A 20708-nucleotide genomic window follows, 5' to 3' on the forward strand; every position below is an offset into this window, starting at 1 on the left:
GCCTGGTGAAACGTTGTTGTGATTCCTCGTGTAAGGAGGAGAAATGCGTACCATCACGTTTCCGACTTTGATGAAGGTCGGACTGTAGCCTATCGACATTGCACTTTATCGTATCGCGACATTACTGCTCGCGTTGGTCGAAATCCAATGACTGTTAGCAGAAAATGGAATCGGTGGGTTCAGGAGGGTAATACGGAACGCCGTGCTGGATCCCAACGGCCTCGTACCACTAGCAGTCGAGATTACAGGCATCTTATCAGCATGGCTGTAACGGATCGTGCAGCCATGTCTCGATCCCTGAGTCAACAGATGGGGGCGTTTGCAAGACAACAACCATCTGCACGAACAGTTCGACCACGTTTACAGCAGCTTGGACTATCAGCTCGGAGACCATGGCTGTTGTTACCCTTGACGCTGCATCACAGACAGCAGCACCTGCGATGGTGTACTCAACGACAAAACTGAGTGCACGAATGGCAACACGTCATTTTTTCGAATGAATCCAGGTTCTGTTTACAGGATCATGATGGTCGAATCCGTGTTTGGCGACATCGCGGTAAACGGACATTGGAAGGGTGTATTCGTCATCGCGACACTGGCGTATCACCCGGCGTGGCGGTATGGGGTGCCATTGGTTACACGTCTCGGTCACCTTTTGTTTGCATTGATGGCACTTTGAACAGTCGACTTTACATTTCAGATGTGTTACGATCCGTGGCTCTGCCCTTCATTCGATCCCTCCAGAAACCTACATTTCAGCAGGATAATGCACGACCGCATGTTGCCGGTCCTGTACGGGCCTTTCTGGATACAGAAAATGTTTGACTGCTGCCCTGGCCAGCAAATTCTCCAAATCTCTCCCCAATTGCAAACGTCTGGTCAATGATGGCCGAGTAACTGGCTCGTCACAATTCGCCAGTCGCTACTCTTGATGAACTGTGGTATCGTGTTGAAGCTGCATGGGCAGCTGTACATGTACACGCCATCCAAGCTCTGTTTGACCCAATACCCAGGCGTATCAAGTCCGTTATTATGGCCAGAGATGGTTGTTCTGGGTACTGATTTCTCAGGTTCTATGCACCTAAATTACGTGGAAATGTAATCACATGTCCGTTCTAGTATAATATATTTGTCCAATGAATACCCGTTTATCATCTGAATTTCTTCTTGATGTAGCAATTTTAATGGCCAGTAATGTAATATCTGATAGTTGACACTTGATACGTTGGAGCTGGTTTCCTCCAAGCGGAGCACTCAATGTTACGTGCAAACCATTCGCCGTTGCCGAACTGACACAACAGTTGGTCTGAAGTCTTCTGTACTGACGCCTCTTATAACCCCACCAAGCCTCTCACCTTTTCTGCTGATGTGTGAGAGTACGTCAGACTATCTTCCTCTGTTGATGTGTTTGATGATATTTGTTTTGTGGGGCACTCAAATGTGTGGTCATCAGTGCCCGTACAGAGTCCCAATTTTCACACCAATTTTTTTTCACAGTCCAGTGTAGCCTCTGTCACGAATTATGATGATTTCAATGAAGTGATGAGGACAACTCAAACACCCAGTCCGTGGGCAGGGAAAAATCGCAACCAGCCGGGAATCGAACCCAGGACCCCGTGATACAGAGCAGCAACACTAGCCACTAGACCACGAGCTGCAGACATTGATGTGTTTGGATACCTAGTCCTGGGTCTGGTCATTTTTGATTTTTTATTTCATCACACATGATAACATGATGTCTTTTTATGTTCCTCAGGTGACCTACCTGTGCCATATTTTGAGCGCTAATGGCATTCAACCGACGCCCCAGGATGTCGAGGCTATTCAGCTGCTGCCACTTCCAGAGGACATCTCCCAGGTCAACTCAATTACCGCCGCCGTTTTATGCCACAAGCCGCAGCTCTGGCAGTACCACTTCACCACCTCCTCTATAACAATGTTCCCTGGTACTGGTCGCTGGCTTGTGATAGGGTGTTCTGCTATCTAAAGTCTTCTCTCCTGACGTCTCTTACGACCCCAGCAAGTCTCTCACCTTGGCTGCTGATGCGTCAGACTATCTTGCCTCACATCATCAATGGAGTCGAGCGCCCAGTGGCCTTCGTCTCCAAAATGCTATCCCTGGCTCAGCCTAACTACAGCCAAATTGAGAAGGAGGCCTTGACCATTAACTTTGGGTTTAAGAAATCCCACAATTTCATCTACAGCCGACGCTTCACCTTATACACCGATCACAAGCCTCTGGTCTCATTGTTTAGCGCTATGGCCGCCATCCCCACGAGGACTGCTCACTGCCTCCAGCACTGGACATTGTTCCTCATGGAATATTCCTACGGCATCCGTTTTTGGGCCACAGCTCTCCATGTCACTGCAGATCTGCCCTCTCATCTCCTGGTGGCCGCCGACCCAGAGTTCGATGCTGACCCGATTGCCTGTTTCCAACTGGATGACGCCTCTGCTGAGGCAGTAGCTGACTTACTGCTGGATGCCAAGGTAGTTGTATGTCACATGGTATGGCAGACGACCTGACCCTCTAGGTGCTGATGCACCACATTCAGCATGGGTGGTTGTCAGATCATCGTCGGCTGCTGCAGTCAGAGGTCTGTGCCTACTGGCACTGCTGCCCCCCCCCCCCTCCCATCTTAGGTGATAATGATCGTTGGCAAGTTGTGCTGCCACCCTCCCTCCACCAGTGGCCCTTGGAGCTCCTGCATGTCTGTTGTTGGGGGATTGTCCTGACAAAATGGCTTGCCCACCAGCATGTCTACTGGACAGGGATGGATGTTGCTATCATCCACATGGTGGCCTCATGTCCCTTTTGTCAATAGCACTAGTAGGCGACCCTCACCACCTGTTCCTGTGCCTCCTGCTCCTTCTCCTTGGTCCCATTTGCACTTAGGCCCGTTCCTTGGTTCCTCCTGGCTTTTCCTTAGGGACACAATCAGCGGGTTTCCTTATTTCGCCCACATGTCCTCCACAACTTCCGCCATACCATCCAAGCTGTTTCTGCGTATTTGCCATTGAGGGCTTCCTGGAGATGCTGGTGACTGACAATGGCCCTCAATTTACATCTGCTGAATTTAGCTCCTTCTGCACCTCCCAAGGCACCCAGTTGATTCATACTGCTTTCATCATGCCCCTAATGGATTAGCCAAACGGTTTGTCCATACATTCAAAGTCCAGATGTCAAAATTGCGTCACCAACACTCCCTGGACGACATCCTTACCATCTTTCTTTCCTCCTACCGATCCACTGTTCAGGATGGATCATCCCCAGCTGAAAAACTTCACGGCAACCCTCATTGGTCCCCTCGTTTCTCCTGTTTCCATCTTCTCCCCACCCATCTCCTCTGTGTTCGACATGGCTCCATTATTCTCTGCAGGATCTGGTCTGGGCGATGGTGTTCACCTGGAATTGTACCTGGTGGGTCCCTGCCATGGTCTCATCACTCATCAGCCATGCTATGGCGGCAGTCACCCTCAATGATGGCACAGTGTGCTGAAAGTATACCAACCAGCTTCGCCCCCAGTGTGGTCCGCTGCTGGCTCCTCTGCCATCTCCAGGGCTGTCGGCCCTTGGAGATTACAATCCTCCTCTCCCCACCTCTGACCCCAGGCAGAACCACCAGCAGAGGGCCCTACGCCCATAGAGGTGGATCCTGCACCTGTAACCACCCCTGGTCTGTCACCAACAGCCCCGGGGCCCGACATTGAGATAAGCCTTCCACTCACACCTGGGGGGAATGGGCGGGGCGGGAGGCATGCTGTGGCCGCCCACTTCGTACATCGTTGTGAGTAATGCAGACTGCGCAGTTTCTAGTCATACGACAAGGCCCATACAACGGGCTTAAAGTGATTGTGCTACAGCTTGTTTAATACAAATGACAAAACCTTATGGTTATGCATCAAGTTTTATAAAGTTTATAAAGTTTGTTTTAGGCAAACATTTAAATAATATTTTATCTTCTGAATAAGACGTTATTACTCACGTTGAAACCTAGGTAAACGATCAAGTTAACCTGCAACTGTAGGCTGTTTATTCTTATATAAACAATGTCAGTTGCAGTCGCCGCATAAAAATGTTAAAAATTATGAAATCCATATTTATCATACACGGAACTAAGCAATCACTATTGAATCCATTCACATAATAAGCAGTTCAGCGTCATGTATACAGTTATTATAATCATAGACATTGCCTGACATTAAAAAGTTTCGCCTGGCATTGTATGTAGCAGAATTTTAGAAGGCTGCAATTCATCGTTGCGACTGGGACACTAGAGTTATACATATAACAGAATAACACAGCGTAGAGGTGTAGCGCCATGGTTATCGTAATAACACGCCGTGTAACAGGTATCAGGTTTGAAACTCGTCAAACGCACCCTTTTCTCCTTAATACTTTGTCTACTATTTTATCCAATTAATTTGTTTAAATATATTTTTTATTTCTAATACTTCACTTCGTCGTTTTCATCATCGTACAGATTCTTTTATTTGCTCTTTTTTTTCTTCCTATCATTCTGTTTTCGTCTGGAATCTGCCTGTGTTGCCTATAATCTACAGCCAAGTCCCAACCAGGACTGCTGGCCGGTTGGTAACGCAGCAACTCATATTCCAGTGTATACATAGTTACAGGTAACCAAAGATAGCGAGAAATTAATTTGCTTTTAGCGCTGAAACGGAAATTTTTCTGTCTTGGGTTTATTCGAAGAGGTACGTCTTAATCGGCATGAAGAAGACGATCGTGATTTTAGTTCTGCTGCAGACTGTTCACCACCGTTTTCTCGGGTATATTGAATACCACGATGTTGTGGTTAGATTATGACAGGCCTACAAAACGCGTCGTCTACCGCAGTTCAGTCACAGGTCTCTTAAAACCAGCTGTCGACAGAGCATAACGCATTTCAGTCACACCTCGCGGTGGTCGCTTGCAGCATTGCTTGGCGTTACACAATAACAGCAAATTGTGGAACGACACGCCGTGTTTCTGTGTCGCCTATAACCGAGTGGTAGCAGGCAGCCGATGTGGCAACACTGTAGCGGCAAGTGACAGGCGTCAACTGTCAAGTACACTACTGGCCATTAAAACTGCTACACCACGAAGATGACATGCTACAGACGCGAAATTTAACGACAGGAAGAAGATGTTGTGATATGCAAATGATTAGTTTTTCAGAGCATTCACACAAGGTTGGCGCCGGTGGCAACACCTACAACGTGCTGACATGAGGATAGTTTCCAACCAATTTCTCATACACAAACAGCAGTTGACCGGTGTTACCTGGTGAAACGTTGTTGTGATGCCTTGTGTAAGGAGGAGAAATGCGTACTATCACGTTTCCGACTTTAATAAAGGTCAGATTGTAGCCTATCGTGACTGCGGTTTATCGTATCGCGACACTGCTGCTCGTGTTGGTCGAGATCCAATGACTGTTAGCAGAATATGGAATTGGTGGGTTCATGAGGGTAACACGGAACGCCGTGCTGGATCCCAACGGCCTCGTATCACTGTCAATCAAGATGAGAGGCATGTTATCCGCATGGCTATAACGGATCGTGCAGCCACGTCTCGATCCCTGAGTCAACGGATGGGGACGTTTGCAAGACAACAACCATCTGCAAGAACAGTTCGACGACGTTTGCAGCAGCATTGACTATCAGCTCGGAGACCATGGCTTCGGTTACCCTTGACGCTGCATCACAGTCAGGAGCACCTGCGATGGTGTACTCAACGACGAACCTGGGTGCACGAATAGCAAAACGTCATTTTTTTCCGATGAATCCAGGTTCTGTTTACAGCATCATGATGGTCGCATCCGTGTTTGGCGACATCGTGGTGAACGCACATTGGAAGCGTGAGAGTCTAACTGTTAATCGTTGTAATCCACCATGTAAGGATGACAAAATAATGAACTAAAAGCTTTTTCAGTATCCTAGAATTACCATAAGTGGAAATTAATGGTTTTCTATACTGATATTTAGCACGGGATAATATTCAAGAAATTTCTTTTTATTATTCCGGAATGTCTGTATAGCACTTGCTTTAAAATAATAAACAAGCCGCTAGCAATGAGACAGTATATGCAATTTGAAAAATTTGCATACATACTTGGAGTGAAATTTGATCTTCTAGTAGACTACTGACAGCACTATTTGGAGCAAAAATTTGCAACATTGAAAAAAGAACAGCTCCAAAGTAAAACCGTAAGCTCTGTTCCTGAGTGCCTAATGATCCTCAGTTCGACAGTGACTCACTAAACATCATATGAAAGAATACAGATACCCTGTCCGCAGCTCGTGGTCGTGCGGTAGCGTTCTCGCTTCCCACGCCCGGGTTCCCGGGTTCGATTCCCGGCGGGGTCAGTGATTTTCTCTGCCTCGTGATGACTGGGTGTTGTGTGATGTCCTTAGGTTAGTTAGATTTAAGTAGTTCTAAGTTCTAGGGGACTGATGACCATAGATGTTAAGTCCCATAGTGCTCAGAGCCATTTGAACAGATACCCTATCTTGCCTACAAATCTCGCACATCGGCATTTAGACAAAAATAAGTAGCATGTTTTCAGTCAGATAAGTCTGTCAATAATTCTATATAAAAATTACATATTAAGTCTTCTACAGTATCATCTGAGTTTTCGAAATGTTTTACTTTATGCAAACCTGTCCCATCACTATAAAGAGGTTGGCACGTTCACCTGTTGTCTTTTACAGGCTCAGTTTAAAAAGGATTCTTTTCGCCTAGAAAAATGTTGGCACTAGTGCGAGGACCCCTACTAATAAGCTCCCCCTCTATTTACCAGCCGTTTTTAGCTTACAGCCATTGTTAGAAAGCATCTGGCTAAGCTACTGCATTCCCTTAAACGCCAGTCACCCCATCCTACCAGTAATATAGCAACACACGGAGAAACAGTGAAACCCACACTTAAACCTCTGCTTCATGTTCTGGTGACAAAGAAGGCACCAACGTTGGATGCTTGCATGCGACTGCAAAAACACGCTTGACTGCAACATGTAACTGGTGACATCTCAGGGCCAGTAAGAATGCTGTCATCGGTAACACTAGGCGAAAACACACGGTTACACCCAACACTCGTGAGCACAGTCGTTCGCACCCACGATGACCCAATCTCCGCGACGGTTTCTACCGCATCAGAACTGTCCACCGCCCTGCCGCTACCCGGTGGGCCCATTTTTCTCATTCCGACTGGTACCCATTATGACACTGGTGTCAGTGGTCCACATAACTGCAGTCAGAGAAAGCAGCATGCAGACAACGTGACACATTTCATGCCCAGATGCTCATTCCAGCGTAAACATTATCAGATGGGTGTTTCTCCCGTGAAATACCAGCGTGTGGAAACTACAACATTGATATAACTTCAAGGATAGGCCACAGCCACAGCCTGAACAGTTCCTGCTATTGGCATCACAGATCGCAGTACACTTTCGCCACCATTCAGCGAGCTTCCCCATCGATTGGCTTCCCACTAACCCCAAGTTATGGACCTTAATCCATTTCAGCCTCTGTCGTACATAACGCTGGTAGACATCCATTTGGCGCCCCTGCCAGTTGCATCATCACTAGGTGTAACTGTCTCGCCTTTACAGCTATCCTGGCAGAAGCTGGGTACCTATGACTGTATGTGTTTTATTCACAAGGGAGGAATGCTGTATCAGTCACAGATTCAGACTGCTGCAGTGTGGGTATCCAGGTCAGTCATTGCAGCAGCGAGGATATCCGACGACCCTAACATGAGTGGCGCTATACCAGACCATGTCTCAGAAAAGGGAGGTTGATGCGCCAGGCCCGTAACGTGTGCCTACGCTTAAATCTTCCAGTACTGCCGCACACTAGCTGAGATCTTTATTATTTATGTGTAGTGTAACTATTTACCTCCATAGAAACATTGGTATGTACCTCAAAACAAAACTGAATTGGTATTAAGATCCGACTAGTATTGCTGTTAGTGTATGATGGGTACTCGGTAGTTCCTACTCGCCATTCTGGTTTCTTTACCTTTGATTCTACCTAATGTAATATTAGTATTTTCAGCCAACTCATCACTCTCACTCAATAGTTAATTGTAAGATGTATGCATATTGTATTGAGTTTTCTAAAAACTCCACAGTCTCTCATGCTAGAACCCAAATGCCTGCAAATGCATTCAGTTTTCCTTCATGTGATTTCCTAGATGTGAAATGTATCTGTCTGTTTTTTTCTAAGTTTATAATATTAATTTCATTCTTGTGTGTAGATCTTTAATTCTGTCATGGTAACTCAAGTTTCATTTCAACAAATCTCTATATTTATACTGCCCTTACTTTGGGATTAAGTTATTGTATTAGGATCCCTGACGAAAACGCATGCCTTTTTTCACTTTCTTCTCTGTAAGGTCAAGCACATGTCCATGTCATTATGTTTATAAGATTGTCTGAAAGATTAAAATGTTATGCATTACAATACACAAAATTTTGACTGTCATATTTTCATTCTAATAAATATGACATTCATAATCAAGAGTGAAATGTCATTAAAAACGCTATCCAGTATATCGACATGTTAAGCACAAAATGGTTTGTCTACTGCGAAACTTTCTACATCTTCATTATTGCAATATAAATAACACATGGAAGAACAGTTGCATTCACCATTTTTTTGCTGTCTGCAGATTAATCATCACACTCACACATTAAATTTCACAAATAAGATGACACAGAAGCGTGGAGTATATAGTGTACACAAACAACGTAACATTCTAAATGAGATTTTGTTACAGTGGAAATTATTAATATATTATGATGAATTCATCATGGTAATGCATAAATGAAATGTAGCCCACACAGAACAGAACTGCTCAGGAAAATTGTTTGGCGAGAGGAAGTAGAACAAGAAAGCTAAAAATTATACTTACAGAATGAGACACATCAGTGCTGCTCATAGTATTTAACGTGCAACATTTTGCTAAGCAGAATCAAGGTTGTTAATAAATAAACTATATTTCTTCTTTAATATAAACTAATGTTACCTATTACACTGTGAGTATAAGTGAAATGCTGCAAATAAATTAAACACTATTCCATTTTTGCTAGCAAAGGAAAAGATCAATTCAGAACAGATAATGTAATTAGTTAAAGTAGAAAGCTAGGTTAAAGCATGTAGATTAGAATATACAAAAGTAGAAAATGATGTAATATAATACAAAGAAATAAATATTGTGAAAGATATCGTGCATTTAGGAGAAAAGTTGAAACAATGAATTGTCAGAAAATTGATATGCCCAAGTAAGAAAACTAATGAGAAATCTGTGTAGTCGACTGGGAGCTAGCTACTTCTCAACGCTACAGAGGGACATCTCACAAGTAATGCACTAACGTGCAATGGAAACACCGAGATAACAAGAGAAATAGGTAGAACTAGATGCTACTAGAAAAGGTAAAGAGGTAGAGAGTATTATATACATGGGAGTAGATGTAATGATTTCATTTTTTTGCCAAATGGAATAGGTGAATAAACGAGATCTTGCATGGTCCGAATTCTTAATCTAAACTGAAATGTGTTTCCATTTGTATTTCCTACATAATCTGAATAACATTACAGACACGAACTGAAAATATGAAACCCATTTAATCCAACGTTGATCCGAAAATTCATTATTAAATAGGATATTCTCTGCATTTGGAAGACTATTTTCTTAACTTTTACTGTCTTTGGTTTATTTATGGTGATTAAAGTACACATGAAATACATAAAACTGAACAAGAAAACATGAGAACTTCGGTATTAGTTAACCACCTAATCCATGATGGAAGAATTAACTGAATTGTTTAACCTATGGTGCTTTATCAAAATGTTTATAATGACTGTTAGTATATAAAGGGACGAATATAGTGATAATGAATTTCCTAATGCAGGTTCAAATTCTATGATAAGTGAAACCCATAAAAATCAGGTTTCACAACATACTTGATGCAACTTTACCTTCATTTCATGCTTAACAGCAAAATAACTGCTAAGTGATAAGGACGAATATACTGCTTACATGGTACCCATGAATAGCAGCAGCTTGAAAGGAGAGTTGACTAAATAAATGCAACCGCTTGAGAAGAATGAATGACATATTTCAATGTTAAGATGGTAACTTTACATGTAGAAAAACTGCTCTGAAGTTAATCATGAAGAAGATGTTGCTTACATAGTATCCATGAGTACCAGCAGATTGACAGAAGAGTAGACCAAACAAATATTGCTGCTTTAGAAGAACGAGTAACATGTTTAATGTTAAGATAATAACCTCAGAATAGAAAAACTGCACTGAATCCTTCAGAGACTGAAACTGTTTAACAAGTGAGAGGATTTTATTGCCTTGCAATGATATTCTTACATTTGTACTGAAACGGGAATTTCAGTGTCATATTGTGAATTTATTAAATTTGGGGGATGAAGATTGCAGATGAATTTTGTATGATCATTGTATAAATTGTTAGGCTATCTCCAACAGCGCACAAGTTTTTTCTGCAGAATTTTGGAAAAAAATGTAAAATGGAATAATTTCTTCAGTTTGAAAAGATTCTGTTTCTTTTTCACTCTTCTTTTCCTAGAATATACATTTGAACTCAGTATCGAATAATTTCTTAACTAAATGGAATTAAGGATGAGATCTGCTCCTCAGGAAGTGACATTCAGTACTATTACAAAATGACAACCTAGTCAATTATATTCTACAAGAATGATAGCCGCTAGGTAAGGGTAGGTATATTCTGTCCTGATTCCTGGTGTTATATCCGCCATATTTTGTTTCTTAAACCATACAGAATCCAAATCACTGCAACTATATCAGCTTATAAGAATTAATTTACCTTTAATCAAATTTTTAAATAAATGAAGCAAGGAATTCACAATCCAATGGCAGTATATAGATTAAGAATTCGGGTCTTACTAGATTCTGGGGGCCATTAATTTCAGTAAGCTACCACTGTTACAGAACAAATGTCTAAAGACAGAACATAAGCCTTAGAAAGAGAAAGCGGAGGGGCGAGGCTCCCTACCAGTAGCAGCCGATGCAGACTGGCAAATGCGAGAGAAACAGCCATCATCTTGGCAGTCTGAAAGTCCTGTTGCAACTCCCACAGCATTACTTGAAAGGCAGTCTGGAAGAACATTGTTAAGCTGTACATGTCAATACTATGTTGCTTCTGACTATTTATTCCGCTGTCAATACTCATGATAGGCGGAACCAAAAACAAACAGGGAAATGTGAGCCATGGAGGTCACCCTAACAAAGAATTCTGATTAACATTAATGTATGTATCATAGTAAGATCTAGTCTGTTATGGTATGTCAGCTATCGATGAAACTGTACAGTTTGACTAAATAATTTCTAAAAAGTAAATGAATAAGTTTTCATGACGAACAGAACCTTCGCAAAATGCATTCATCAAACTTCGAAAATACCCTTCTAAAACTTACACTGAAATGGTGCTAACTTTGCGACAGTCAGCCAGATATTTGACAGAATATGCCAAGAATGTAAGTGTCTAAGGAGTTCCTTATGTTGTATGTAAGAAATAATCTTTCTGTTTCCTGAGTCAATGAACCAGATTAATAGAATACATGTTTCATCTGAGAGTATTTGAACCATTTCTATAAGTTTTATTAATATGATTTAAGACAACAGGTTGAAATTCATAAACTATGACAGTAACTTTTTTTTGAAGCTCTCAATAGACCCAATGGTCAACTATGTCTTTTGTATTTGTTATAATCATGTGTGTTACCATCTGATATAAATAATGTTCATTAAGCGAAAGCAGCATAGAGATCTGCTACTAAAATTAAAATAAATATGATCATTATTTCCAGAGGGACCGGAAAATTAATGTATGCTAACTATAACTATTGTTAGTATACTACCAGAGTGTCCACACATCCGAATAAACAAACTGCTCATTAATAAATGAAGGCATCGTTTTGTATAAGCATCTGAAATAAAACCCCAAACACAGCCTTACTTATAAATATGTGACTTTTCTTAACAACTTCTGAGATACTTAAGTGCACACATATGAATAATCACATATCAATGATAGAACAGCAGTTCGATCACAAAACATACAATTCGTGAAAAATATTATGAACGACAATTATATGATATACAAGAGATTAAGAAGAAATTATTTACCATTGAGTTTATCACAACTTCACAAGTTTCCAGATTAGCTTTGCTGTATCAAGAAAATAAGCTATGACTGTATAATACAGTGGTTTTAGTATATTGGCAACGAATGAAACCCTTTAACCAGAAGATTAATTTGAACACTATGCTGTTCTACCAGATATCATACCGTTGGGAGTGGGATGCTACTGCCTGCTTGTGACTTTTGAACTGGTTGACTAAGGGGATCTAGTCTTTAGCATGTCTTCCAAACGATAGTTCACATAAACATTATTGCTGGACATGAAGCAATCAAACTGAAATAGAACTAATCGTCTGAATGTCAGGAGAGTAAACCCCACATGTAAAATGACACCAGTCCACTTATCAAATCAGCCTTATACATACCTGACTATAAACAGAAGAAGATGTTCTACATGTAATTTGCTAAGTTTCCTTGGTTTGAACAGATGATTTTAAACTGACGAGATAATACCAGAGAATAGTAAGGTAATGGTAATTGCTCAAGGCAGAAATGATATTTGTTGATTTCTTTTAAGGCATGATGTGCTGTTGTAGTCACATATTCCCTGAAATAAATATTTTATTACCTGGAGAATTAGAATGTCAAAAGGTAAAATAAACTTTTTCCACTAAAGATTTCTTTTTCGACAACAGAAAACAGACCAATGTAAAGAAAATACTACAGATACTCTTTTTCAGGATACCAATTTCGTTATAGAAATAAAATATCCACATTACACGTGGTAAGTGACATCTGTAATAAATATCTTGAAAAGCATTTCCCTAAGCAATTCAAGATAATCTGTATAACTAAAGACAGAACACAAAATGTCTTCTAACTCTGTTGCATTTACGTGATAAGGTTCCTAAATATGTAAAAATAGTGAGTAATAAACAGGTAAAAGAGTAACAAGTACTGTTAACAGTTTGACACTGGTACTTCTGCTACTGACCCTATAATTGTACAATGCCAGTTATTGCTTTTACATTTGAATAAAGAAATCATGACACCAGACTTGATGATCTGTGTGAAATGACTTTCCCATGTAATAAGCAGCATATTTATTAAAAACTGAATACAAAGATATTCTTTAGTCCTACTGTATTTCTATCCATCTAAGAGAAAGGAGCATAAAAATGAATACAAGTCCACATTGGCTACAGAAAACTTTGCAAAATTCAACCAAAGAAGCATAACACAATTTGTGAGGCATATAACTACCAAATTATGTTAAATATCAGTAGCAGATGTACCTGAAACCTTGGTATGGGTATTGCTGATCTTAAATTGAAATATTTTTCCAGTTTCTGCAGCAAAATGTTTTATTGCTTTTAGCTTGCCATATAACAATATATGGAAGACTTTAGAAACTGTGCTGATGTTCTAAAATGTATATTGATTGTAAGCAATAAATCAATGATTTCTGCAAATTAGAAAGAGAGAAACTACACTAGTTGGTAAAGGAGTACATCGTCAACGAAAGAACAAATAAATATGAAACATGCAGAATAGCAAAAAGTGTATCAAGATAGAGCTAAATTATTATTGAATATTTTGATGACATATAGAACACGCAACACCTCAATAGTTATCGTGTAAGCTTTCATGGCCGGCGTCTTCATTAATTAAAACTTCCATGCTGAATTGCTGTGGTCCATGTATAAAACTTCTACTCCTTCCTGACGTTTCGTTGCCTACTGCGGGCAACATCTTCTGAGGTGAGTCGGCTAGTGCCATCTCTCACGATTACAGGTAATCGATTGTCACTTTGTTGATACAAAGTCGACCGCCATATCTTGGCTAGTTCTAATCTTTCTTCTTTTCTATTAAAATTATTTCCATGCTTGTAGATCTCTATAGCTTCTCTATACATGCGAGCATAATAATGTGAGGTCCTAGCTATCACAGTTGTCTCACTAAATTTTATTTCATGATCACCGTCATTGAAAACGTGTTCCGCTACAGCTGATTTGTCAATTTGTCCCAATCTACAGTTCCTTTTGTGTTCCGTTAGGCAGGTATCAACACTCCTTTTAGTTGTTCCAACATAAACCATGCCACAGCTACACGGAATTTTACACACACCTGGGGTAGCTACGGGGTGTCGTGCGTCTTTCACCGATCTTAAACTTTCACTAATTTTCTTGGTAGGTCGAAAGATTGTCTCCACTTGAAACTTGGCCAAAACTTTACCAATACGGTCCGTGATGTTATGAATGATTGGAAGAAAACCTTCTCCAGCCGACGGTTGTTGTTGTCGTGTATTTTCGGACATTTTTCTTCTGCAGCTGAGTGCTTGGTCTATTTCCTTGTCAGTTTACCCATTTCTCTTGAAACCTGTTCGCAAATGGCTTAATGCATCTTGCAAGTAAATTGGCTCACAGATGTTATTAGCTCTGTCCACTAAAGTTTTTATGACTCCTCTCTTCTGCCTAGGATGATGATTCGAATTCTTATGTAGGAAACGGTCGGTGTGTGTGTCTTTCCTATATACCTTGTACCCTAAAGTCCCATCTGCCCGTTTAACAACCAATACATCCAAAAAATTTAGTTGTCCATTACTCTCTTTCTCGATGATGAATTGTATCTTTGGATTGAAACAGTTTATGTGCATCAAAAAATCACTGTTCCTCTTCAGCATGATTTCATATCACAAAGGTGCCATCCACATATCGATACCATTTCAAAGGGCTTTTTTGGCTGACTGCAGCACCTGTTGTTCGAAAAATTCCATAAATAGATTAGCAATAGCAGGGCTTAGAGGGCTACCCATTGAAAATAAGTCAAGGATGGTCCCTGTTGACGAAGCTCTTTCTTACATAGCTGATATGTTTCCTACTGATATAATAGCTTTGTTTCGGCATCGTCTATCCTCGACTCTCTTTCAACCACATGCTATCACTTGGAAATCACACCATCACTATTTCATTAACAATGTCTGTTTTTAAACTGTGATTTCATTTCCACTGTTAACACAGTATTTCTGTGTTTCAACCTGATTATGGTGAGGGACATATTATGTTCTAATTAATAATTGGAGAATAATTGTAAGATAAATTAAGATTTCACATCACATAATGTCAGGTCTGTCGTCATGATATTCAGTGATATATTTCGTTTTCAAGTGTAATGTCACATGACGTACATTTTTTATCCTACAATATCAGGAAGTGTATACAATAAATTCTAGCAGACGTTTTAAAATAAGTGAAATGTTCATAAATACTTTTGCAACATAATAAGGTGCAAGACGTACAACTGCAGCAGTTGTTTACATTGTCTGAGATCTGCAGTGACATAAAATACTAAAATATATTAATTGATACGTAAACATTTACAATGTTGTCAATAATTTTTACAGACAAGCCTTACTTACAAAGTTTATCATTAGAATTCTCGTGCTTTTTATGTGAATTCACGCAACACAGCTTTTAAACCAAGTTAGTAAAGACTCTACGAAACATAAAACTCTTTTGCTACAGTTAAATTGAGAATATAATAACTGTCTACACATGACTTGCTTCTGATTTACTTTGGATGAAGTTAGTGAAGTGTTGAAGTCTTCCACAACAGCCAACAACCCCAGAATATAGCAACAATTTGTAAAATACATAATATCATTTAAAGTAGTTACAGTAAGGTAGTTAAAAGTGGTACATTAATAAAAACATATATAATAGGAATAATTGGAACTGCATATGTGAACTCTACTGTTTGAAACTAAAACACCTTATCAAACAATTAGCAGACCACCCATACATTAGACCAACCAAATAACATGGTTCCTTTGAATGAGAAGGAAAACTGGCTATAACGCACAGAGTTTGAGACGAGTACAGGCCTACAGGAGATCAGATTTTAGAACTGACTTTTAGATAGAGATGGGGCACTGAACCTAAATACAAAGTCAGTTTTTATGTAAGACAATTATTGTTGGCGGCAGCCATTGATAGTTATTCGATTTAATGGATGTTAGGCAAGTATTGACGTCGTAAATGATGTCAGAGATTTATTTTCCATCTATGAGCCAATGTAAAACGAGTAGCAGACTATAGCTGTCAATTTGAAAAGTATGGTATTTTCTTTCCTGGTTTTCTTTTTTTGAGTCATCAGCCTTCTGACTCTTTTGATGTAGCCAGCCACGAATGCCTCTCCTGTGCCAACCTCTTCATCTCAGAGTAGCATTTGCAACCTACATCCTCAGTTATTTACTGTATGTATTCAAGTCTTCCTCTACCGTTTTTGTCCTTTACAGCTCCTTGTAGTACCACAGAAGTCATTCCCTGATGTCTTTAAAAGGCGTCTTATCATCTTGTCCCTTCTTGTCAGTGTTTTCCACATAATCCTTTTTCACTCCGATTCTGTGCAGAACCTCCCCTTTTCTTACCTTATCAGTCCACCTAAGTTTCAACAGGCATGTGCAGCAACACATCTCAAATCCTTCGATTCTCTTTTATTCTAGTTTTTTTCACAGTCCATGTTTCAGTGCCATACAATGCTGTGCTGCAAACGTACATTCCCAGAAATTTATTCCTCAAATTAAGGCCTATGTTTGATACTTTTTCTTTAACCAGACACAGATTCATCCATGTGGATATTTTCTACACCCATAGATCGTTCGGATCGATGATTACTGGATGCATAGAACAGTCCAACCTGCACATACGACATTAATTCCATAGGTATCATTATTATCCAATTCCTGATACATGAAATCCTACACCTACCAGAAGCCATTATCCAGATCTCATCAAAGAGTTGAACATGCACTTATATAGACTCTGATCGTTCTCTGTGGACAGATGATGGTTCAAATGGCTCTGAGCACTATGGGACTTAACATCTATGGTCATCAGTCCCCTAGAACTTAGAACTACTTAAACCTAACTAACCTAAGGACATCACACAACACCCAGCCATCACGAGGCAGAGAAAATCCCTGACCCCGCCGGGAATCGAACCCGGGAACCCGGGCGTGGGAAGCGAGAACGCTACCGCACGACCACGAGATGCGGGCGGGACAGATGAAGCCCGCTTTTTGATTACAGGCGAAATAATTTCTTCTAGCTTCATCGCTGGGAAACTACAAGGCTTGACTGAAGGCAGTTCGACGACTTGCGGCACTTTGAACTATTAGTGAGCTACCTACAGATATCATCGTTCATTAATTAAATCAGTCCTCTCTGTCTAACATGTAACATGAGATCAAAATGACTTCCAGTACTAAACATAAACTATAACTCAAACAAAATTTCTTTAAATAATAAGTCTTTAAATAAATGAGAAGATATTTTATTGTAAGAGAGGCAAGACTTTCCTTCAAACCAATAAACTGAAAACAGAGTGGTCATCAGCCATCTCTAACATCTGCCACAATAAAGTCATTTGAAGCTACTTCTTCTCTATCCCAAGCAATATTATTGATATTTTTATAGTAATAATAATATGGGTCTTGTGTTCCACTCTGTCTTTACATATTCTTCGTTATCTTTCTCTCTAACAGCATTGTTAGAAATCAATTGAATCCTTAAGAATTTCCCTGAAGGTACCGATTCTTCCATATCTCTCACTGTTTCTGCCATAATTATCTTTTCAGTCAAATAACTTTCTTTCTTTCAATGAAGGTTTGCGTTATCTGTCACAAAAGGAGAAAATATCAGACTACAGCAAATGTAGCAGACAAAACGTAATACAGGCGCCTAAGGATTAGATTGACAAAAAGTGGAAAACGTCTATGCAGGAATGAATAGTGGATAAACAGACGGCCTCAGACGTAAGAATGATTCAGGGGAAGATAAACGCCATCTATAGAAACACAAGAGAGACCTTTGGATAAAGAGAAACAACTGTATGAAATATCAAGAGCTCATATGATAAGACAGCCCTAATCAAAGAAGGGAAAGCTGAAAGGTGAAAGGTATGTGCAGAAGTGTTATACACAGAAAATGAAACTCTGAACAATGTTATAGGAATGGAAGTGGAAGTATATGAAGTTGAGATGGGAGATACAATACTGCAACAATTTGACAAAGCTTTGATACAACTAACTGTAATGAAATAACCTTTCTAGTGGATTATTGAGATACTTGAGATACTAAATCATGACAAAGCTGTTCCACCTAGAGTTGTAGATGTCTGAACCAGGCGAAATAACATCATACTTCAAGAACAATACAATATTTCCAACTCCAGAAAAGATGTCAGACGTTCACAGGTGTGATTATTACAGAACTGTCAGTCTAGTAAGTCATGGCTACCAAATACTGACACGAATTATTGCAAATAAAATTGAAAAACTGGTAGAATTCGAGCTTGTGCAAGACCAGTTTGGTCCCAGGAAAATGGAGGAATACACTAGTCAGCACTGCCTGTATGAATTGTCCTAGATGATAGGTTACAGAAAGGCAAACCTGTTTGAAGCATTCATAGATTTAGAGAAAGCGTTTGGCGATGTTGACTGAAATACATTCTTTGGTATTCTGAATGCAGCAGAAATAAAATATAGGAAGTGAAATGTTATTCATAACTTCACAGAAATCAGACTGCAGCTGGGAATACTAATGACGTTAAAAGAGCACAATAATTACGTAAATGTATTCCATACATTGAGAAAGGAGTAAAGGAAACCAATGAGGTATTTGGACATTAAGTTAAACTTCAGGATGAAGAAATAACAACGTTCTTGTTGATGAAATTATAATTCTTTCGGAGATGGTATAAGACTTGGAAGATTAGCTGATGGAACTGGTAGTGCCATGAAATAACGTCATAAGGCGAATACCAACAAAAGGACAGCAAGGGTAATGGAATGTAACCGAATTAAATCATGTGATACAAACAGAATTAGATTAGGAAATGAGAAACAGAAAGCAGTAAATTAGTTTTGCTCTTTGAGAAGTAAAATAACTGTTGCTGTCGGAAGTGGAGAGGATAAAAAATACTGAAGATAAACAAGAAGAAAAGCTGTTCTGAAATAGAAAACTTTGTTAATTTCTAATATAAATGTAAGTATATTTTTCTTGAGTGTACTCTTGTATGAAAGTGAAATGTGTATAATAAACTAGGCACACAAAAATAGATTAGATTTTGAAATGATGCGCTACGAAGAAATGTTGAAGATTAAAAGGCTACCTCAGACAACTGATCAGGACATACAGAACCAAAATGGGTAATGAGGAAATTTAGAGCAGAACCTGACTAAAATAAGGGTGCAGTAGGTAGCATACATCCTGAGGCATCAAGGAATTGTCAGTTCTGTACTGAAAGGAGGTGTTACGTTTAACCCTAGCAATACCAACTCATTTTCCATCATATGTATTACCAAGGGGGCATGGGGGAACTATAGCCCATTGCAACAGAAATTTTTTAAAAAATACTTTGATTGTTGTTAACTTTTTTCAACAATATGGTTTTTATATAGCTACTCATGGATAAGTAGGGTCAAAAACATGAAAATATCTCTTCCACAGTCTTTGCAGTATCAATATATTTTCCATATTCCATAATGTTTACAGGGAGGGAAGCAGTAGTCTTTTTATGAGCACCATAAAAAAGGATTCAAAAATTAAAAATTCGTTAGGTGTCATTGATTTTCATTGACAACATATCTTTTAAAAATATATATATGAGTAAGAGTCCTGATACTAAAAACATCAATATGACATTTGTTCTGAAAAGTCATATCATCTACAACATTTAAATTTTCATGTTAAGTTTTACTGAGAAATTTAAAACAATTATGGGATCTGCTATAAGAAATCATTAAGAACAGTCAACATTTTTTCGAAATTTTTAAGTATAAAGTATATGACTATGTACAATAGTTAAAGAAAGTGGGCACCCTTGGTATTTCTGGGGTTAAAAATTGTAGATGGAGACCAAGGAATGAAGCAGGTTCAGATGTATCTTGGTTGCAGTAGGTATGGAAAGACGAGTCTTGCACAGAATACATTAGTGTGGAGAGATGCATCACACCAGCCTTCTGACAGAAAACCACCACATTACTTACATAACAATATTATGAAAAGGATAGTTGCTACTCATGTATAGCGGAGATGGTGAGTTGCAGATAGGTACAGCAAAAAGACTGCCAGAAAATGAGCTTTTGGCCAGCAGGGCCTTCGTTGGAGATAGAATAGATAGAATACACGCACACACAGACACACACACACACACACACACACACACACACACACATAAATGCAACTCAACACACACACGACTGCTGTCTCTAGTTGCTGAGGCCAAATTTCGTCCTGGATTTTTCATTGTTGAACATACGTACACATTTGTTATAGGAATGAAACAAAATTTCAGTACACTCATTACAATAGATTTGTGGGAATTTCTAGTACATCTTTATGGAGCCAGTACGCAATATCATTGATGGGGTGTTGCTCAATGAGTTCTGTCATAATCTTCCTATTTTACTTTCTAATTATATTCTTTAACATTAATGGAATTCTCCAAAACGTTTCCTCAATTGTGAATGATATTTTCCAGAAATACTCTAAATTCTTTTATACTGACAGCTA

At 39.5% G+C, this 20708-nt stretch overlaps 1 protein-coding gene across 1 annotated transcript in view; it reads right to left on the minus strand.

The window, feature by feature from the left end:
* Positions 1 to 20708, minus strand: part of LOC126199087 (acetylcholine receptor subunit beta-like 2) — a 298793-nt gene that overhangs the window by 51921 nt on the left and 226164 nt on the right. Inside the window, exon 10 of the mRNA XM_049935834.1 lies at positions 11044 to 11145. Coding sequence (XP_049791791.1) covers positions 11044 to 11145 — 102 coding nt within the window. The remainder of the gene's footprint in view (positions 1 to 11043; positions 11146 to 20708) is intronic.

Source organism: Schistocerca nitens, chromosome 8, assembly GCF_023898315.1.
Source record: "Schistocerca nitens isolate TAMUIC-IGC-003100 chromosome 8, iqSchNite1.1, whole genome shotgun sequence".
Classification (NCBI taxonomy): Eukaryota; Metazoa; Arthropoda; class Insecta; order Orthoptera; family Acrididae; genus Schistocerca; species Schistocerca nitens.